At 42.6% G+C, this 19,148-nt stretch overlaps 1 protein-coding gene across 1 annotated transcript in view; it reads right to left on the bottom strand.

Moving 5' to 3' along the window:
- The window catches only part of ctnnd2a (catenin (cadherin-associated protein), delta 2a), a gene marked incomplete at both ends in the record, with an annotated part of 184,528 nt that overhangs the window by 68,166 nt on the left and 97,214 nt on the right, over positions 1–19,148 (bottom strand). The window contains one exon of the mRNA XM_079292530.1: positions 1,114–1,246. Within this exon, the coding sequence (XP_079148656.1) occupies positions 1,114–1,246 (133 nt within the window). The remainder of the gene's footprint in view (positions 1–1,113; positions 1,247–19,148) is intronic.

Here is a 19,148-nt window from a genome sequence, read left to right as displayed (position 1 = left end):
CTATTTAAGAAATACGGCCGAGGCATGCTGCATTTTCTCATTGTATACACACATGGCAATGTGTGAAAGCCTGCTTATACTGATGTCATGCGAAGCACACATTTTGGCTGGTTGACATCACTTGCAGATTTAATTTGTGTAAACAGTGTTTACAAACAGACAGATGAAGACAGGGCAAAGCATCCACTGGCAATACACATGTTGCTATTTTCTCCATTGTTGGATACCTCCATTAGGCAATAATTACACCCATTACAAAAGACACGTACACTTAGGTTTCTTTCAGAGCTACCTGGATGAGGGGGTGGGAGTGGAATGAGATGTTTTGCATGTAAGTGTGATTTTTTTTGATCTATATACGTGTGTATCCTTTTTTACAAGGGTGGGTTGGTGTGAATGGATATAGCTGCGTCTTTGTGTTTAATTGCCTAATTTGCAGATAGTTCATATTCATTATTCAGTTTTTTTCCAGGATGCATTTAGAGCTTTTAGGATTGTGTTTGCGTACCGTATACCTGTGCACATTATGCTGGTGCTTGTCCCTTTGCATGTGTGTGTCAATGAGTATTTTAGCAATGCAGCATCACACTGAGGTTGCAGGAGCAGCTGTTGGTCGACTGTACTGAAATTATTTTTAGTAAAGAAAAGAAAAGGTCAATTCCTTAGCCTTTAGGTGCTGGTAAATTGATTCTGAAGGTGACGTAGGGTGGGGTGAGGTGTGTGAGTTGAGGGGCAGTTAAAGAAAGAGAAAACAAAGAGAGATTGTGTATCCGTGGATTTGGATTTGAGTGCATCTGCATGTCTCGCTGCCAGTGTTTTAGAGCACCACTGGCCTTATTAAAGGCTTTTGAAAGTTCCAAAGGGACTTCCCCCCAAAATTGATTTTGAGAGACAAACTTGAGACTTTGGGGCTAATTGAACTTTACTGCCACTATAGATACTACTCAATAAAAGGCACAACTTCGGGACAGATTGCAGCAAGCTTTATCATGCCGACCATCAGTGTGAAACTGGTTAGTTTTTATGGCTTTTTTCATCAAAGTTAAAATCATTCCTTTATCTACTACACTGATCTGAATCAAATACAACACACACACACACACAGATACAAACCTCGGCTTTGATCTTGTTGTCTCCGAAGCAGAGATGCTGTAGGTAGGCTGCAGCATTGGATTGCACCGATGGGAACTGGTGCTGTAACATCTGGATAACCTCTGGCAGCTCCGGATCTCTCCACCCGAACTCTCTGGAGAGAGACAGACAGACAGACACTTTGATTCCTGCAGCACTTTAACAAAGCATAAAACACGGGAGATTACCTGAAAGTAGTCCAATACAATCACAGACTCCTTTCCCCAACATGCCCAGAGCTACACATATTCACACGCTCACTTACACGGTTACATAGTGTACAGAGAGAGAGACAGACGTATAGATAAAGAGGCGGAAAGTGAAGGAGAGAGAGATTGAAAAGGAAAAATCCACTTTGTTTCATTTTCAACCAAAGATCTCTCCTCTTATGGGAGAGAGCTTTACAAGATAAGCACATATTGGGATAAAAACGATACAAATCATACACTGGATGCCCAATTTGGCAAAACATTGTCATTTCAACCCACCACAGGCAGCGGAATGAGAGCAAGCGGAGATGACGACAGCATCCACGAACACTTTTACAAATAAATAGAGAGAAATCAGGCTCAAATTGTATTTACTCACAACTCAAGGGGAATTTGGGTTTCCTTGAAAAACAGCTATGGCCAGGTGATTTGATATATTGTGAGTTCATAAAAGCTTTATGTTGAGTTTTTTAATAAGTACGATACGCCAAGTAGCCAAGTGTCACATACGAAAGCTCCAAGGAGATCCAAGGAAAACAACAACACACCACAATACTGTCTGCATAGTTCGGCTGGCATGTGATTTTATGTGAACTGCAAGCTGCATCCTATATCCTATAGATGACCATGCTGAAGAGCAACCTGAAAGCCACCCGAATGCCCTCGATGTAGTGAAACGCACTGCAAGCAAGTTAATAAATATTAAGAGTTGAGCCCACACAAGTCCCAAAATGGTTTTGAGTCAACTTCGAAAATGATGGAAACAGTTTTGAAGAATTGCACAGCGCAGCATTCCTGCTGTCTGCAGTGTGAGTGGTGTGAGTTATGTTCTATACTTTCCACCATTAGGCATTTACACTCCTATGAGCACACTGGACAAAGTGAAATAAATGTTTTGTCCCTTGGTAATACCCAGGAAATGGTCTACTTTATTGTATTATCCCCTGCCACGGTCCCCCAAATGAGAAAATTATGACTGTGCGAGAAAGTGTGGGCGACTGTGTGTACACGCTTGCCAGAGTGTGTCTCGGCAATCTACTGTAATACTTTCTCCAATAAGCACTCCGTGAGCTGTTTCTCTGTTACTTCCTCACTCTCTTTCCCTCTCTCTACCTCTTTATCTCGATGCTTTCAGACAACTGTCGACTGTCAACATGATCCGAAGAAAACCTACGTTGAAATTTTGCCGCTCACATCGATTGTGGTGCTTGAGGATCGATTTTGTTGTTTCTGCCGTCATGCTCGCTGTTCTGTGCCAAAATGCGGCTCAATGTAATCACCCATGGAGCTATCGTGGAAGACGTTGATTCATTTTGCCTCCTAGCTCAGGCTGCCTAAACATGAAAATGTGGTAAATACGGGTTTGCAGAGTTCAAACTGATGGGGTGGGGGATTGCGAGTGCGGCTGAAGTTTTTGCAGCATAAAAAGGAAGCCTCGACACCGCACTCTCATCTCTGTCAGATGAAGTAAATGCGGCCTATGAAACATCTGTGAAAAGCAGAGTGTTGACGGGGAGTAAACGTGGCCCTTAAAGATAACGCAAGCTCCAGCGTGGACGGCTCTTTATCTGCCGAATGATAAGTGTTCATTCAGCCAGAAAGCAGGACTGAAGGAGGGAGGTAGAGGAGAGATAGAGAGAGGGAGGAAGAGGGAGGGATTCCAAAGGCATTTAGGGGCTTTAGGAGGAGAGACCCTCAAACACCTCAACACCCCTTAAATCACACAGCCAGATACCACAGACACCATCAGGCCAGTTTGTTTGTGTGTGTGTGTGTGTGAGTGTGTGGTACGATTAAGATCGGATCATGATGTGTGTTTATGTGGACACAATTGCCTCAGTGCTGTTCATCTCTGTGTGAGTTTGTGTCCATCAGTGTGTGTGTGTGTGTGTGTGCGTGTGCACAAGTGTTTTCATATTCATCCTTGTCTGCGCTTCAGAGTACATATGTATCTGATTTTACTGTGTGTGTGTGTGTGTGTGTGTGTCATCCATCCCCTGCAGCCTCCCAGCTCTGTCAGTGTAGTTAATAGAAAGCAGAGTGATCTGCTGATAAGATAAGCATCATGGCTCGCCATTAATTAAAAAACCCTGGTAGGGAGAGAGAGAGACGGTGTGAGAGGAACAGAGCAGGGGAGAGAAAGAGGGAGACGGAGTGAAACACAGAGGGAGAATGACAATGAGGATGCAGAATTGAGGGGGAAAAACAGAGTGTTCGAAGGCAACCGCGGGTACAACGGGCAAGAGGAAGCCGGTAGGAGATGGAAAAATAAAAAAGGCATAGAGAAAGACGAAAACAACCCTCAGATGAGATGCCAGTCGTGTCAACACAGGTGCTAATGAGAGCTACAGCCCTGGTAGACGCACCACCAGGCGACAAGTCAATGACGTGAAACAGCGGGATGCAAACAGTGAGGGATATATCCTGCACAAGGGGACAAGTGATCAAAGAGGCAATGCCAAGAAACTGCAGGGCTCACACTAAATACCCACCTAACTTTTGAGGAATCCCTCACACAATATGCGGCCGCTTGTGTGCCATATTCTTTATGACACTTTAATATTTTATGCCTTGTGTGGTAATAAATGCCACACAGAAGAATTTGTTGACTTGCCTTTTTTAAACATGAGCTACATGTTCCTGATACGACACACCGGTGGGTACGAGAATAAATTAGGTGGCACTGTTGCCGCACCGAGCTCCGTGTTCCTGGTTGGACAGGTTGCTTTGCCATTTCTCGAGGCATGCGTAGGCGGTGATGCAGCGGAATACTTCGAATGGAAACACTGGGTATGGCAGGAGAGCAGTCTGACATACTGAGAATAAAGGCAGGTGGCAAGGGGGAGGCAGAGTGATGTAACTGGGACAGAGGAAAAGACTGGTGTGTGGTGGTGAGGCTTTGATGCAGGCGCACAGATTTAGGTTTGTTGTTTTGAAGAGGCTTCCATCCTACTTTAGTCTCTGGTATTAAAACATAATGGGGAGATGTGTGAAATTTGAGTGTGCATTTATTTGATGTAATTCACTATCATCATATGCGGTGCATGATCGAAAACACAGGGGAACATGATTTGTGTCTCCTAGCCCAAATCACATCCATCAGCAGGGACCACAATGCATCTGGAGTGACAGCTCCACACAGGAAGCCTGTCCCGCTGGCCTTAATCTGATTGGACAAGGCCTGTCATGTCTGGTAACTGATTGGATGGTCAGCAATGGACGGACTGGCAGTCTGCATACCAAAGCAGATGCTAATTAGGACTTGAACATCAATCTTCATCACTGTGTTGGGATGGAGGGGGGCAGAGAGAGAGAGCGAGAGAGAGAGAGAGAGGGGGCAAGAGGGAGAGAGGGAGAGAGGGAGAGAGGGAGAAAATAGAGCGAAAAAAGCAGGAAAAACACAAGAAAGAGAAAATGCAATTTAAGTAATTTACTGCATTGGTGATCAAATTCCCGTGCTACTCGAGAGGAGCTGAATATGAGTTTGATTAGGACAGAGTAGCAAATGACACACTTTTCAAATATTGCCTGTTAAATCATTTTAGCAGTCCACGCTCACCTTTTTCCTAAGCCTCCTCTTTCTTTTTTTTATCTCTCACTATGTGCATCCTCTCTTTTTCTCCTACTACACATTTTCTACCGTATCTTTCTGTATTTCCTCCCTATGGATGGCAATAATCTAAGGGAATTGCAAATGAATGTGTTCATGCGTCCACAGTATGTGTTAGTGTGGTTTGGATGAAAGTACATCTTGGACTTCTTCAAACAGGACTGTAAGTCGGGTGTGCTTCTCTTTTCATATATGTATGAATGTGTGTGTGTGTGTGTGTGTGTGTCAATCCCTCAGTATACATCTTCAGGTGGAGTGCTTTAGTCAAGGTAACGTCAATGCAAAGAAGAGACTTCAGCAATTTCACCAATAAACAGCAGCCAGAATAAGGTACAGGTGAAGATGCACAAGCATCGCCTCAAAGTGCAGTGCCGGGTCTCTTTAATTAAAACTTAATTAAGATGCTATCCAGGAAAATAGCCAAGTCGATGTGTCCTTCTGAGAGAGCTTGCAAGATAAATAAGTTTCTCTTCGGCACATAAAACAGGGCGGTGGGATTCATCTCAAGTGCAGAAGGTGGTGCTGGTAGACATGGGCAAGGATTAAAGAGGAATCTAAAGGTATTTATTTTGACCTCACAGCCTACTGCTTCACAGTCGAAGTTCATTTATTGATGTATTCAAATAAAAACAGTATCACACTTGCCATGATATATTTGTCTTGTCTCGATCCAATATGTTTTCGTAAGATATCATGTGAACCGTTGTATGCGGATACGTTGTCATATAACAACTGCCAAAACATAACTGCAAAAACTACCCTTGAATTCGCAATTCTATGTCAAGTATAAAACACGGCAGCCCACTTTTTGAACACACTTTTGCTGTGTCAACGAGGACAGCTGAGACCTGACCTGAAGCAGATGAACAGCAGAATATGCTTCCTCAGTCACTGTAAATGTGTCGATTTTGTGCATCACATAAAGTATTATGCAGATAGAATATGATTGATGTATCAACACAAAATCATTAGGGGCACTAGCTTTAACTTGTGTACAACAATGAGACATATAAGCAGCCCACCATGGCTTCAGGAGCAGTTGCGTATTCAGAGTAGCCACAAACAACTTGACAAATGACTGCAATATCATTTCTGCGTTATCTTGGCTGAATGGCCTTTAGCAATATTGCATGTTCTGCACATGCTCTTCTCTTCTGCTCAACAAAAAAAGAAGAAATCTCTGTGTGGAGCTCTGTTGCAGTTGGAAGAGCTGAACACAAATCCCTGCAACAGTAAAGGGGATCAGTGAAAGGTGGGGGAAGAGAGAGAGGGTGATGCTCCTAATAGCTCGGCAGACAAATGGATAGATAGAGATGAGTGGATGGAGCCTGGGACGAAACCAATCCAGAAATAAGCAGGGGACAAAAAAAATATTGGTGGTGAGTCAGCTGCAATGAAAGCATCCCATCTTCTGTCACCGTCCTCCTCCTCCTCCTCCTCCTCCTCCTCCTCCTTACCTACCACTCCCTAGTTACTGGTGGGCAAATTGAAATGACTCTGGCAATCAAAGATCATCTCTCTCCATGGATGTAGAAAAGTGAGCTGGTAGTATGAGTCGTATTAGTGCAAAGGAGAGAAACGATGAATGGAATAGAATGGCTGGAGGAAGAGCCGTCTCTTCATCTCTACAGAGCCTTATCACAGTATACCACAGTATTAAAATTGACGGTTGCCATTTGCTTATTTACAGGATTGAAACTGCGGGGGTTTGCGTCAATTAGCGCATCCATGAAACCAAACTCTGAACCAACAGGATACATTCATTGCTAATGATCACAGAACATTATTTTAAAAGCTCACAGATGATGTTATTTTTCATTTAGTAGTTCATTTCACACACTATAGTACTTTGAACGTGAACATTTATTTTGTCATTTAATTCTGCTATCATTCCATTATGATTCATTGTAAATTATAATAATAATGGTGACAATTTCATAGCGTCACTTTAGTATGAGAGCCCACATATAACTATCTCCTTCTTCTTTGCCTCCTTTTGTCTGCATGTAGCACCATCCCTGTTTCCCTTTATTTGCCTCCTGCTCTTTCTTAGACGACTCTGGATTTTTGTATTTATTTTTTTATCCGAAACCCATGCAGCAACCACACAGACGATGAGAAAATCAATACGCTTTCTCTATGGCTGGGAGTAGGAGGCTCAGGAGGTTGAATTAAAGAGAACAAAGGACGGAGTGAGAAGAATGATACCGACTAACATGAATGGGGACGAGACAGAGAGGATGGTGGGAAAAGAGCTGGTGATACAATGTACTGTACGTCAATAGCAACCGAAGAGAGAACTCAAGCAAATCGAATTGAAATATTATTATGTTGTATACTATTATATATCACACTATTCTATTTTTTATAATCATCATGATAGTATATCGTAGTATACAGTGCATGTTTGTCCATTTTATGTACAGAACAAAGTAGAAAAAGTAAAAAAAAACTTGTTGCATTCATCAACGTGAAAGGCTAAATTATTCAAGCTGATTGGCAAAAGGATCATGAGTCCCAAAAAATAGCCCCAAATGTATTTGATGAGGTAAAACATGTCTTTCTCTTTATCTGCTTTCTAGTTCTTAAAGCAGGGAAATCTTTTTCTTAATAGCATGATTTTCAAGTAGGAAATTGCACTTCATCTACAATTCTTGTGCAAGTCCTAGGTTGGTAGGAGGAGTGATTATGCAAGAGGTGTCAAATCCCAATGAGACTTCACATTCAGCAGGAAGAGGATATACGGCACTTTCTATCTTTGAATGTTCATTTGGATCTGTTCTGTTCTTTCACCGTAACGCTGTCCATTGAACTGATCTACTGCCCACGTACTCTTTCCTTATTGTGTGTCTACTTGAAAATGTAGAAAAATGTCATTTAGAGTGTTTAGAGTGCAATTAGCTGAACACACAGAATCGGAGGCCAAATCGAACACGGCTTTAAGCTGACAGACAGGTGTTCATTTATATACACACCCAGTCAAAGGGTCTACATACACAGCGCATTCAATATGTACACGCACTGCAGTTAAGCAAAGGTGCGTGCACTCACATGCACATACACATTCAAGAATACATACCCACACAAGCGCAAACTCTTGCATATTGCATATGCATTGAAGGCAAATAAACCCATATTCACACAGCTATTATCCCACCTTTGCTGATCGCTAATTTTCAGCCCGGTGGCACTATTCCCACGTTACACGGTGCAATTACTGGATGTTTACAAAGTCAAACAACAGGCCAGTGAAACATACATTCAGTCAAACATTCATTAGACAGGTCAATAGAAACTGAGGTGACCTGGACCATTACTATGCATCACTTGCTCCCTCATTAAGATTGAGCTGTGTATTCTACTGTATCCAAAGCAGGAAAGAGGCACAATCGGATTCCCTAAGAACATCGAAAAACCAATTTGGTTGTAGTAAGAGATTCAGTGTAATACAATGCTGTTTCTAGTGGACTCTATCAAGCTGCAACCCTCACAGGCAATGACTTGTGTATTCTATTGTGTCGTGGAGTATAGTAAAACCCCATCGTTTTGCATTACCTCTAAGGAGGTCTGTCCATTATCGAAACAGTTTAACAAAGGAGGGTTGTTGGCTTTCCTTACTCTCCTATTTGGATCAACCATCTAAATCTACACATCAAGGAAAAGTAGAAGATAAGTGGACCTCATTAGGAAACTCTAGCATGAACTCCACTGTTCCACAAAAATGGTCCTGCTGACGACATGTGATGTAGAGTTTTACTGAAGCACAATTTTGTACCCCGATTTTAAGATGTGACACGGGCCCTTTGTAGACCGGGGTGGCTTTTTGCACGGATTGATGAAAGAACAGACATCAGTGAGCCACACATCAGCAGAATGCACTGCAATGGTGTCTGATATAAGACAGCGGCGAGCCACTCAAACTTCAGCAATGACACAACACAAGTGAAGAAATTGACCAATCAAACCCCCAGGCACTACACTCAGCCAATCACAGTGCGGGCAGAAGATTAAGCCGTTGGATGAAGGTGAGCCTGCTGACAAATTACTGTCCCATTGTCTCTTGATTTGCGAGCTGAGATGCAATGATGTCAGAGTCTGCTCCGGCCTCTGAACTACAAACTGGAAAGGTGAGCTATTTTTACTGTGATGGGGCTAATGATGATGCTAGCCTGTGCTATGTGTGTGTGTGTGTGTGTGTGTGTGTGAGTGTGTGTGTGCATGACCAACAATGCCTCATCCCTGATGAGGGTGCCACAAACTGTCAGTTTGTGTGTCTGTGTGCATCACACAAGCACAAATTATCCAGAATTATTCTGCCATGTGAATATCACACTGATAAGGTCAAGATGGATATTGGCACGGTCGACAGCTTTATATAAGTGTGTGTGTGTAACACATTCATCCACTGTCAGACTCACTTTTCAGAGGCAGACATTTAGTATTGAGGTCAAGGACCTGCCCTGACATTAAACAACAGATGAAAACATGTACACGCTCAAAAGCACGACACACAAACACTTTCTTTCGCTTCCTCGGGTTGTATTTTTTCCCTTATTTCCTCTCGCTCACACACACACACACACACACACACAGACAAACACACCTACACACCTGCGAATCCTTCACACTGCCCGCACAAACTAGGCGTAAATTCAGTACAGCACTGAGGCACCCTCGCTCGCAAAAACATTTTGGTCACACACACCTTGTTTTTATTTATTCCCCCTCTCCCCTTGGAGCGGACGGCACGGCGACAAGCTGCAAAGCTCGAATAAAAGCAATGGATGGTTAAAAGATGAGGTTAAGACAGAACGCTGTATGAGGGGCACTGACATTTCCAGTGTGCTGAGTGTGTAATGGGCCCTAAACTCTAGGCAACATGAACACACACTAACAGAACACACTCAAACACACACTAGCAGATGTCAACTGTCTGAACCATGATTGCTTTGCTCCTGCCATTACCAACACAGTTTTTGCGTACGATGTGTGTGTGTGTGTGTGTGTGTGTGTTTGTCACCTCTATAATGGGATTTGGGTTTCTCCTTAACATGATGTTTAAAAAAACCAAGTTATTGCAGAAAACAAACCGGTTATTTAAGTGCATGTAAATACACTGGCTCATTCCCTTTGAGTGTCTCAATGGCTTCTTTGTTGTGTCACCGCTAAAGTAAACTTTGATGGGTATTATTGAGTTTTTTGAAAATGATTTAACGTTTTGGGTCTCTAACAAGAACAAATTAAGAAAAATAACTTCACAGAGAGGCTTTAAATCCCATGGAGCTGCGGTCGGCCCACTCGGTAATACATTCATGTCGACAGCTGTTAAAGAAGCCAGGAGCGGCATTTACCCCTTTGCACCCATTTACACTTTGAAATAATCCCTGTAAACTTTTACCAACAAAATCCAGAGTCCAAGGTCTGCTGTTGCAAGCGTTTCCAAACAATTCGTTTAAAGAACAGGTAGCTGTGCAGCTTTTATACATCTAATCCAAAATGGCTCCATAATTCAGTTTGATTTGCCTCTGCCCAGACATTACCGGGTAATTAAGAACCTTGATGTGACTAAACTCTCCTCGGGCACCGTGTGAGTGCGGGTGTGGACATATTAATATTTTGCAATTGCCTTGTGTGCAGCGTGTTTGGTTTGTGTGTGTGTGTGTGTCAGAGAGATGGTGTAATAAGCGAGATGACGCAAGAGGGAAGACAAACTAATAAACCAGTGATTAGCTCACGCACCTGCTATTCTCATTTCTTCATACTGGGGTAATAATACAGCACAGAGAAGTGGTAGCAGTACTGCATTTGCTAAAAGCTGTGCAAGACAACACAAGGAACATAAGGCTGCTGACAATGAAGATGATGACATTTAGGGTAAGAAGATGGCAGCGATGAAATATGAACGTGACAACAAAACATGAGGAATGATAGAGGCAGTGACAAACAAGATGTGATCACGACATCTCATGCATCTGAGAGTTATAGTCGCAATGATTGTGATGCTGTTCAGGCATTTTAGCACTATTATGACTACTTCTATAAGAACGATTGGAATGACGCTGATGAGATTGTAATATCTCCGATGATTATATTGACTGGTGGGGAATGTGGTATCAGACAGAAGTGGCCAGTTGCATTTAAAGATTTTGAAATGTTTCACGTGAAAACGCGTGTGCTGAAGCACTCGCACACATAAATGCAACTTTCAAAAGCGGATTAAGTGCGACTAAAAGCAGTCATCCACTCGAAGGATTGGAGGGGATGGAGGAAAGAGAGGAATAGAAACATTATATGCTGGAGCGCCAAAACATGGCTCATGCAGTATGACAGAGTGCAGACTGGGTTCACACTGGGTTCACTCGACATAAAGTAAAATGAAGTACTTCCCAGCGATATGTACACAACTATACAAACACCGGCTGCCTCCTTAGGGGGGGTGTAGGTGAAGGCTATGGTGGTGTATTTTCCACCTTTCTAATCAGTTTGATCTGAGGTTTGGGTGGATTTGCAGCCTTATATTCACTGAGCAACCTTTCAATGACACAGATGACTGCATTTTCCAAAGTGGTATCATTTGGTGAGAGAAATTATACTTTAAACATGTTCACCCATCCTTGTTAAATGATTGCTGCCATGAAAGTAAACCCCATGACGGAATTGGAGTGGAATTATTACAGAGCAATACCTGTTTGACAGCTCTGTGACAGCTAGAAAACAATGAACCAAAAATATTTTTGCTCATAAATTCACCGAGAACACTGAGGCTTACTGTATATTTTGTGATATACCTTGGATAATACTCTACGCTTAGGTTGCATTCACGCTGGGAGCATGGCAATTGAACCAATTAGTACTCCTTCTCCTTAGAAAGACAGTTCATTCTGACAGCATTAAGTGCAACATGGCACAGAACTTGGCAGAGAGATTTGCCCACAATATTCATCCTGAAGTAAATATGAGGTCTGTGGTTCACGAGATGCAGGTCCAGGCAGCGACAAAATGGCATTCCAACACTGCAGAATCACTGAAGTGATTCAGGCAAATGCACAAACGGTATGAAATGTACACCGGGGGAAAAGCAAACACGATCCCACGTGAATGCACATGGTGCTCATTACAGCACGGGCCAATGCCCAGAGAAACACACACACACACACACACACATGTACACAACACACATGTACACAACACACACCTTTACTAAGAGGGGTAAGACCACACCAACAACCTTGTCTGATGCCTCATGCATCAATTCTTCAATTTGCCATTCTCTCTCTCTCTCTCTCTCACTCTCTCTGTCTCTCTTTTCCCTCGATATCTCTACCTTTGTCTCTCTCTCTCTTTGTCTCTCTTTTCCCTCGATATCTCTACCTTTCTGTCTCTCTCTCTCTCTCTCTCTCTCTCACTCTCTCTGTCTCTCTTTTCCCTCGATATCTCTACCTTTGTCTCTCTCTCTCTCTCTCTCTCTCTCTTTTCCCTCGATATCTCTACCTTTCTGTCTCTCTCTCTCTCTCTCTCTCTCACTCTCTATGTCTCTCTTTTCCCTCGATATCTCTACCTTTGTCTCTCTCTCTCTCTCTCTCTCTCTCTCTCTGTCTCTCTTTTCCCTCGATATCTCTACCTTTGTCTCTCTCTCTCTCTCTCTCTCTCTTTTCCCTCGATATCTCTACCTTTGTCTCTCTCTCTCTCTCTCTGTCTCTCTTTTCCCTCGATATCTCTACCTTTCTGTCTCTCTCTCTCTCTCTCTCTCTCACTCTCTCTGTCTCTCTTTTCCCTCGATATCTCTACCTTTGTCTCTCTCTCTCTCTCTCTCTCTCTCTCTGTCTCTCTTTTCCCTCGATATCTCTACCTTTCTCTCTCTCTCTCTCCCATCGTTCTACCAAGATTAGAGTTTCACTTGAGTCACGGTCAGAATGAAGCATGTGTCTGGCTGACAGGATGACCTTCATTGATATTATGAGGTGAAAGCACGTGCACGGGTGCAAAACAGAAATGCACACGCAGATGCAAACATACACAAAGGACTACTGTCAGCACAGTGAGCAGAGCCTCAGGGACCACCTCAAACCCTGTGGCGAAAAAGGGGTATAAAGATTGATAGAGGGGGAGAGAGCTAGAAGGAGAGAGAGAGAGAGCGAGAGAGAGCGTGTGGGAGAGAGTGGAAGGGATTAAAAAAGAGGAAAAGAATAGACAGGCTGTTTTAATAGCCGCAAAAGACAACAGGGGGGGGGGGGTCGAGGAACTGTGTGTTTAGAGAGAAGACACAGCAGGTGCAGGATGAATGCCTACACCTCCCAACCCGTCATCACTGTCGCTCCTTCTCTACCTGCAGAAGTGTGATGGGAGGAGCAGTTGAGGGGTTAAGGGCCTTCCTCAAGGGCACTACAGTGGTGCGTGTTCAGGAGGGAGGTTCAAGTGCCGTTTCACCTCACCAGACTTTTCTTGACAGTCTGGGGATCGAAGCGATGACCTTCCAGTCACAAGCCTGTGATCTTGCAGGTTTGAATACAGCTTATGGAGTTTTTCTGACATGTGTTTTGCCCCTCTCCATTCCACTACAGTATTGACAGTAACTCTGCTATTTAAAGGGCCTCACTGGAGAATTTAAGTGTCAACATGTTATTGGAGTCTCTGAGCCAAGAAGCAAAGTGAAATCTCATGGCGTGCAAAAAGAGAGCAGCAACAACAGCATGTCACTGATAAAAAGTGAGCATTTGCTGTGACGTGTGAAAGAATAGCATGCTAATCCTCCCTAGCCCAGTTAGCTGCTGCTGTTTTTAACCTTATGTAGAGTTTGCAACACACGTGTGAGTCAGTCAGCTATATTCAGCATGTCAAGTAGAAAGTAGAAAAAGATTCAAAATAATATTGGTTTGAGCTTCTGTGTGAGTTGGTATGTAAGTGTTGTATATTAGGAAATGCACTTCCACAGGGATGTATTTTGAGATGATTGTACTATGCTAGCGTTTTTGTACCTCTGCAGCTGGCAGGTACCGACATGGCAGCTTGGCTAAATGTGATCACGTAAGAAAGTACTCTCATCATAATTTAAAATTATATAACTTTCACTTTTTTTGCCTTTGCAGAAGTTACCGTTTTTATTCATGAAACTTGGTTTTTTTTCACTTTTCTTATGTCAAACTGCTTTCTTATTCTTACCCCCTTTATTTCTGTTCTCTTAATTTTAGCTTTATTTAAGTTCACTGGACATAACTCAGTCCTCATGAGTCCAATAACAAGCATTCGAAAGGTCACGATTCCTCTCCTGGACATGAGATATACAACTCACTGACCTTAACATCTGCAGCCCCGTGGAAGATTGAGCCTGGCGCAAAGATAGCAGTGGCATGCAAGATGTATAACTGCTTGACATTAATGCCTGTGGTGGATGTTAATAAAATAGGTAATTAAAGAGAAGATACATTTCTCTGAGTGCAAGGTCGATAGTGCCGAGTTCATGCGAGACTTCACTGAAGTACAAGGGGAAATAAAACTTCGTGGCTCTGTCTCATGAGGGTAGTTATAGCGAGAGCCCTGTGCTACACATGTGAATTCTGTTAGGTGTAGCCTATACCCACACGGAGTGGTACCCAGAGATCCACGTAGAGAAACTGGAGTATGGACTCATCATACAGATAAAGTGCTGAGAAACATCTTTGTTCTGAAGCCAAAAATTTGATAAGAAATGCTTTGAAACGTTCTTAAGCACACAATTCAACAATACCTTCATTCTCCCTCAATAATGACACAAATGTTGAAATACTCTACAATTAAATAATACCTTCATAGTATCACTTATTGTAAAAACACGTACAAAAAAAAACTTCAAATTTGGATTAGTTTCAAATCAATTATTTTATTTCTAAGTACATAAAAAAATGGAATGTCAACTTCAATACATGTTAAAATGAAGATTACCAGTCGAACAATCTGTTAACATTGATATTGATAGTGACATATTAGTGTACCATTCAGTCAGTAGATGGAGTATGGTTAAGCAGGGTTGCTCTCGAGTGTGTGCTAGAGGAGAGGCGAGGTGAAGTGAGGCGTGAGGAGGAGAGAAGATATAGTTCTGCTGGTGTGACATATTCCCATAATCCCTCCCAAATGCCGCCAGTCTCATGAGACGGAGCAGCAGGGAGGAGGTGGGAGGAGGAGATGGAAAGCATCTATGGCTATACTTTTGAGTGTGAAGCGGCTGAAAAACAAAATCATATATCAACCTATTTTCATCCCCTATAGATCAGCTCTAGCACTACATTTGCATGTGTGTGCCTGTTCCTGTGTATGTGTGTAAAAAGGCTTGATGGTTAATCGAAGAAATGTTCGTGGCAGTAATTACCATAAAAAACAATCATGCAATGATTGGATCAAAGGAACATGACAGATTCATTAACAGCTGCACACATCAGCATGCACACACACACACACACACACACACACACACACACACACACACACACACAGTGAGGGCATGTCCTTCAACCACTGAAACTGTGAAAGCAGCAATTAATTCCATGCTTTCTGTTCTGATTTCTCTCTGCCTGACAGCCAAATATCCTCTAATTGTTAGCCTTTACCTCTGCATATGTTTCATTTATGTGCCACTTGTTTCCATGTACCTACATGCCTGAATGTTAATGTTGGTACAAGTTTGTCTCTGCTGTCTGCCTCAACCCCCTAATTCACATGTATCTGTCTGTATCGCTTTGGTCTATCCTTCAATCACCAAGGCCCTCAGACTTAGGGTGAAGCTTACCAGCAGTGAAGAAGATATGCAGGGTTGTTATCATCCCAAGGTCACACACACACACACACACACACACACACACACACACACACACACACACACACACACACACACACACACACACACACGCGTGCACAAACAGATAGGCCACCCCAGAAAAGTAAAATAACTACAATGGGCAATTTACCCAGAACAGGCAGGGATGATGGCCAGGGCACAGACAGACAGGCACACACACACACACACACACACACACACACACACACACACACACACACACACACACACACACACACACACACACAGCTGTGCCTCAGGGCCAAGGTTCTGGCAATGCATCATTACCCTCCCTTGGAGGTGATTCCATATCCCAGCATGCATTTCTCATGTGGAGAGGAAATTACCCCTGGGCCGTGCTGAGAGCCAATAGAGTGTGTCCTCTCTCCTCTATCTGTCTCTCTCGCTTCCTTCCTCCCTCTTTCTTTAAATCCCTCGATCCCTCTGTGACTGTGCCTCTCACACCCCTACTGCCCCCCCTTGCTCTCTCTCCCAGAGTCATCCAGTTTCAAACCCATTGTTTCATCTTTCTTTATCTTTCTCTCATTGCCACTGCACTTGTTTCTCTCCTTCTCTTTTTTCTCTGTTTCATGATGTCAAACACAGATTAATAACAAAGGACGAAAAGGACTGACTGGTACTCTCCATTTCTCTTTTAGTCAAGCAGTTGATCTTGGTGAGGTTAAACTCTTAAAATCAGGGTTCTCCCTCGCAGAACCTTAGTTATCCCCTCGGAAGGCACAGAACAAAAAATGGACAAAACCTTTCAGTGCATCTTTCAATAACTTGCCTATCTGTTTTGTTAACTAAAGATCCATATGCAAGCAACATAAATTAATAAATACCAATATCCACTATTAAGAAAACAAGAGATTCTTTTTTTAATCTATCTGAGTCACCAGGAACCTGCTACATACAAGTTTTTTTATTTTATTTAATGTCCCATAATATGCTCATGAAAAATGCAAATTTTCAAAAGAAACGCAGTGAGGATCCATTGCCACAGCAATGTGCAATCCTCTGGTCTGGTTCAATTATTTGAAATGTACCTGTAAAAGGACAGACATCCTCAATCAGCAATGTGTGTTTCCATAGCCCCATATAAGAACAGGAAACATGTTTTGTATTTTATTGTATGTCTGTTTTGTTCTGTGTTATATTTAACTCATAAGTTATTGTGAATGAAATGTTTGTGTAGCTTTATCTACTTCAGCAAGACAATTGCTAGTGTGACCCTGCGTAGTCACAGGTAGGAAATAGTCCATGCTTGTTAGGGTGCATGGACGTAGTTAGAACAAGTGGTACAAGCAGCAGCAGCAGCAGCAGCAACAACAGCAGCAGCAGCACAGTGTAACAGTAGTAGAGATCGGCTCACACTCGGTCCCTCTCCATGGTGCTGAAACGTTACAACCCAACGTAGCTTTGAGTCTCTGTCCATGGTGCTGAAAGCATTCTCTCTCCTCACAAGCACACATCAGATTAAATGTACACAAATGGCTGCATTTCAACAATATTTCCATTTTATTCTTACCATGGCATCTTTTCATTACGTTCCCCTGAATCCTATCAATCAGAATATACCAATATAAGCCAGAATATGGCATGACAAAATTAAACAATCTAAATGTTTTTATGTATCGAGTACACTTAATGGGCCACACACTGATTATTGTCTCTCATGCTTATTAGCATGCTTGCTGTGGAAAACCACAGACATGCATGAAATGTTGAAACATCAAACTGGGCAGCTCACTCAATATGTAAATGTAGCAATCTGAAACACAGTTTTAAAAATATTACTACCTTTTGTGGTGGAAATTTATCTAGGTTCTTTTAGTTATAACTTGTCTCACTTAAACCTGAATATACCAGCCTAACCCTGGGCTGGGAACCTGGCCTTGGTGGGTGAAGCGGCCGACAACATCTGTGAGGGGGAGGGTGAAGGGAGAGGAGACGAGATAACGCGCATATATACTCTGCTTTGTCTTTTTATTGTTGTTAGATTTCCGAACCATCCGTGGGGAAAGAGCCCTATCCATTCAGCTGAATTACTATTGAAGTGTCTGTTCATTAAATATGTTTTTAGTACTTTAAGAAGTTCCATCGTGATTATTTCTCACAGAGAGGTTAAAGAGTTTTTTTTTCCACCACACCTTTGAGACACTAACCCCCGATATTATAGGAAAGTGAGAATGCCAAAAGCACTTCTTTGTCAAACAATAAGCTACAAACCTTATTCAAACTTTACTGTCTTAACTCAAAGGACTGTATATGTAAAGAAACAGTGGTGAACATATTTGTGGAAGGAGCAATCCAGAGAAGAAGCACAACATGAATGCAAGATGAAGGTAGTGTGGTTACGAACAAACTGCCCATCAAGAGCACCACTGAATATGGAGCACACTATTACATTCAAACTGTTGGACCTGTTCAACTGCCACAGCTTATAACACGGCACAGCAGATAACTAGTCCACTTAAAGCCAAATAAACAGTATCTGTGTCCAGTTTACACAATAGAAATCCCCAGGTGCATCGTACGGCAAACGGTGTACTGCTGATGTGAGTGTGCCTTACTTCCACTTAAGTGAGTGAGGGATTTCCTGTCTGAATATAATCCTGTGGTCAAGACCTATCACCCAGGCACACACACACAAACACACACACACACACACACACACACACACACACACACACACACACACACACACACAGGCTGCCAGTGCCTTGATTTCCATCTAAAGTAGGTGGCCCATCTGTAGAGTCATACATAAACCATATGTATCCAACACACAGAGCGATGCACTTGTGCAAGCAGACAACAGTTTACAAGAGGGGAATGCAAGCCGCTGCGTTACTCATTCACACACGTGCACATAAATAAACATAAACATCATCTACCTGCTGCAACGAGCTCAGTCGCACCTGGATGGAACCGGTGGCTCTGTGAGAATCACTTTCTTTGATTTCTCCAGTGCATTTAATCATAAATAATAATTATAATAAAATGTATTTATAGAGCACTTTTCACAGACAGGAAATCACAAAGTGCTTAACAGAGCAGAAATGTAAAAGCATAAAAAACACAATGTGACCATAGGGTCAATAAATTACATACACAGAGAAAAAAATATTTTTTTTAAATTAAAACATATATTAAGAGCAGGTCTAGGACATGGGAGTTTTACTCAAACGCTAGCCTAAAAAGGTGGGTTTTGAGCAGTTTTTTAAAAGTATCCACAGTATCTGCGAGGCGTAGAGTCGCAGGCAGAGCATTCCAGAGCCTCGGGGCCACTGCCTCAAAGGCTCGGTCACCACGGCTCTTAAATCGTGTGCGTGGGACTGACAGAAGACCTAGAGCGTTTACCTGAGAGTGCGGGCGGGTGAATAGG

The sequence above is a fragment of the Melanostigma gelatinosum genome, assembly GCF_949748355.1.
Source record: "Melanostigma gelatinosum genome assembly, chromosome: 20".
Classification (NCBI taxonomy): domain Eukaryota; kingdom Metazoa; phylum Chordata; class Actinopteri; order Perciformes; family Zoarcidae; genus Melanostigma; species Melanostigma gelatinosum.
The sequence above is the reverse complement of the archived record's forward strand: the minus strand, read 5'-3'. Positions and strand labels throughout refer to the sequence as shown.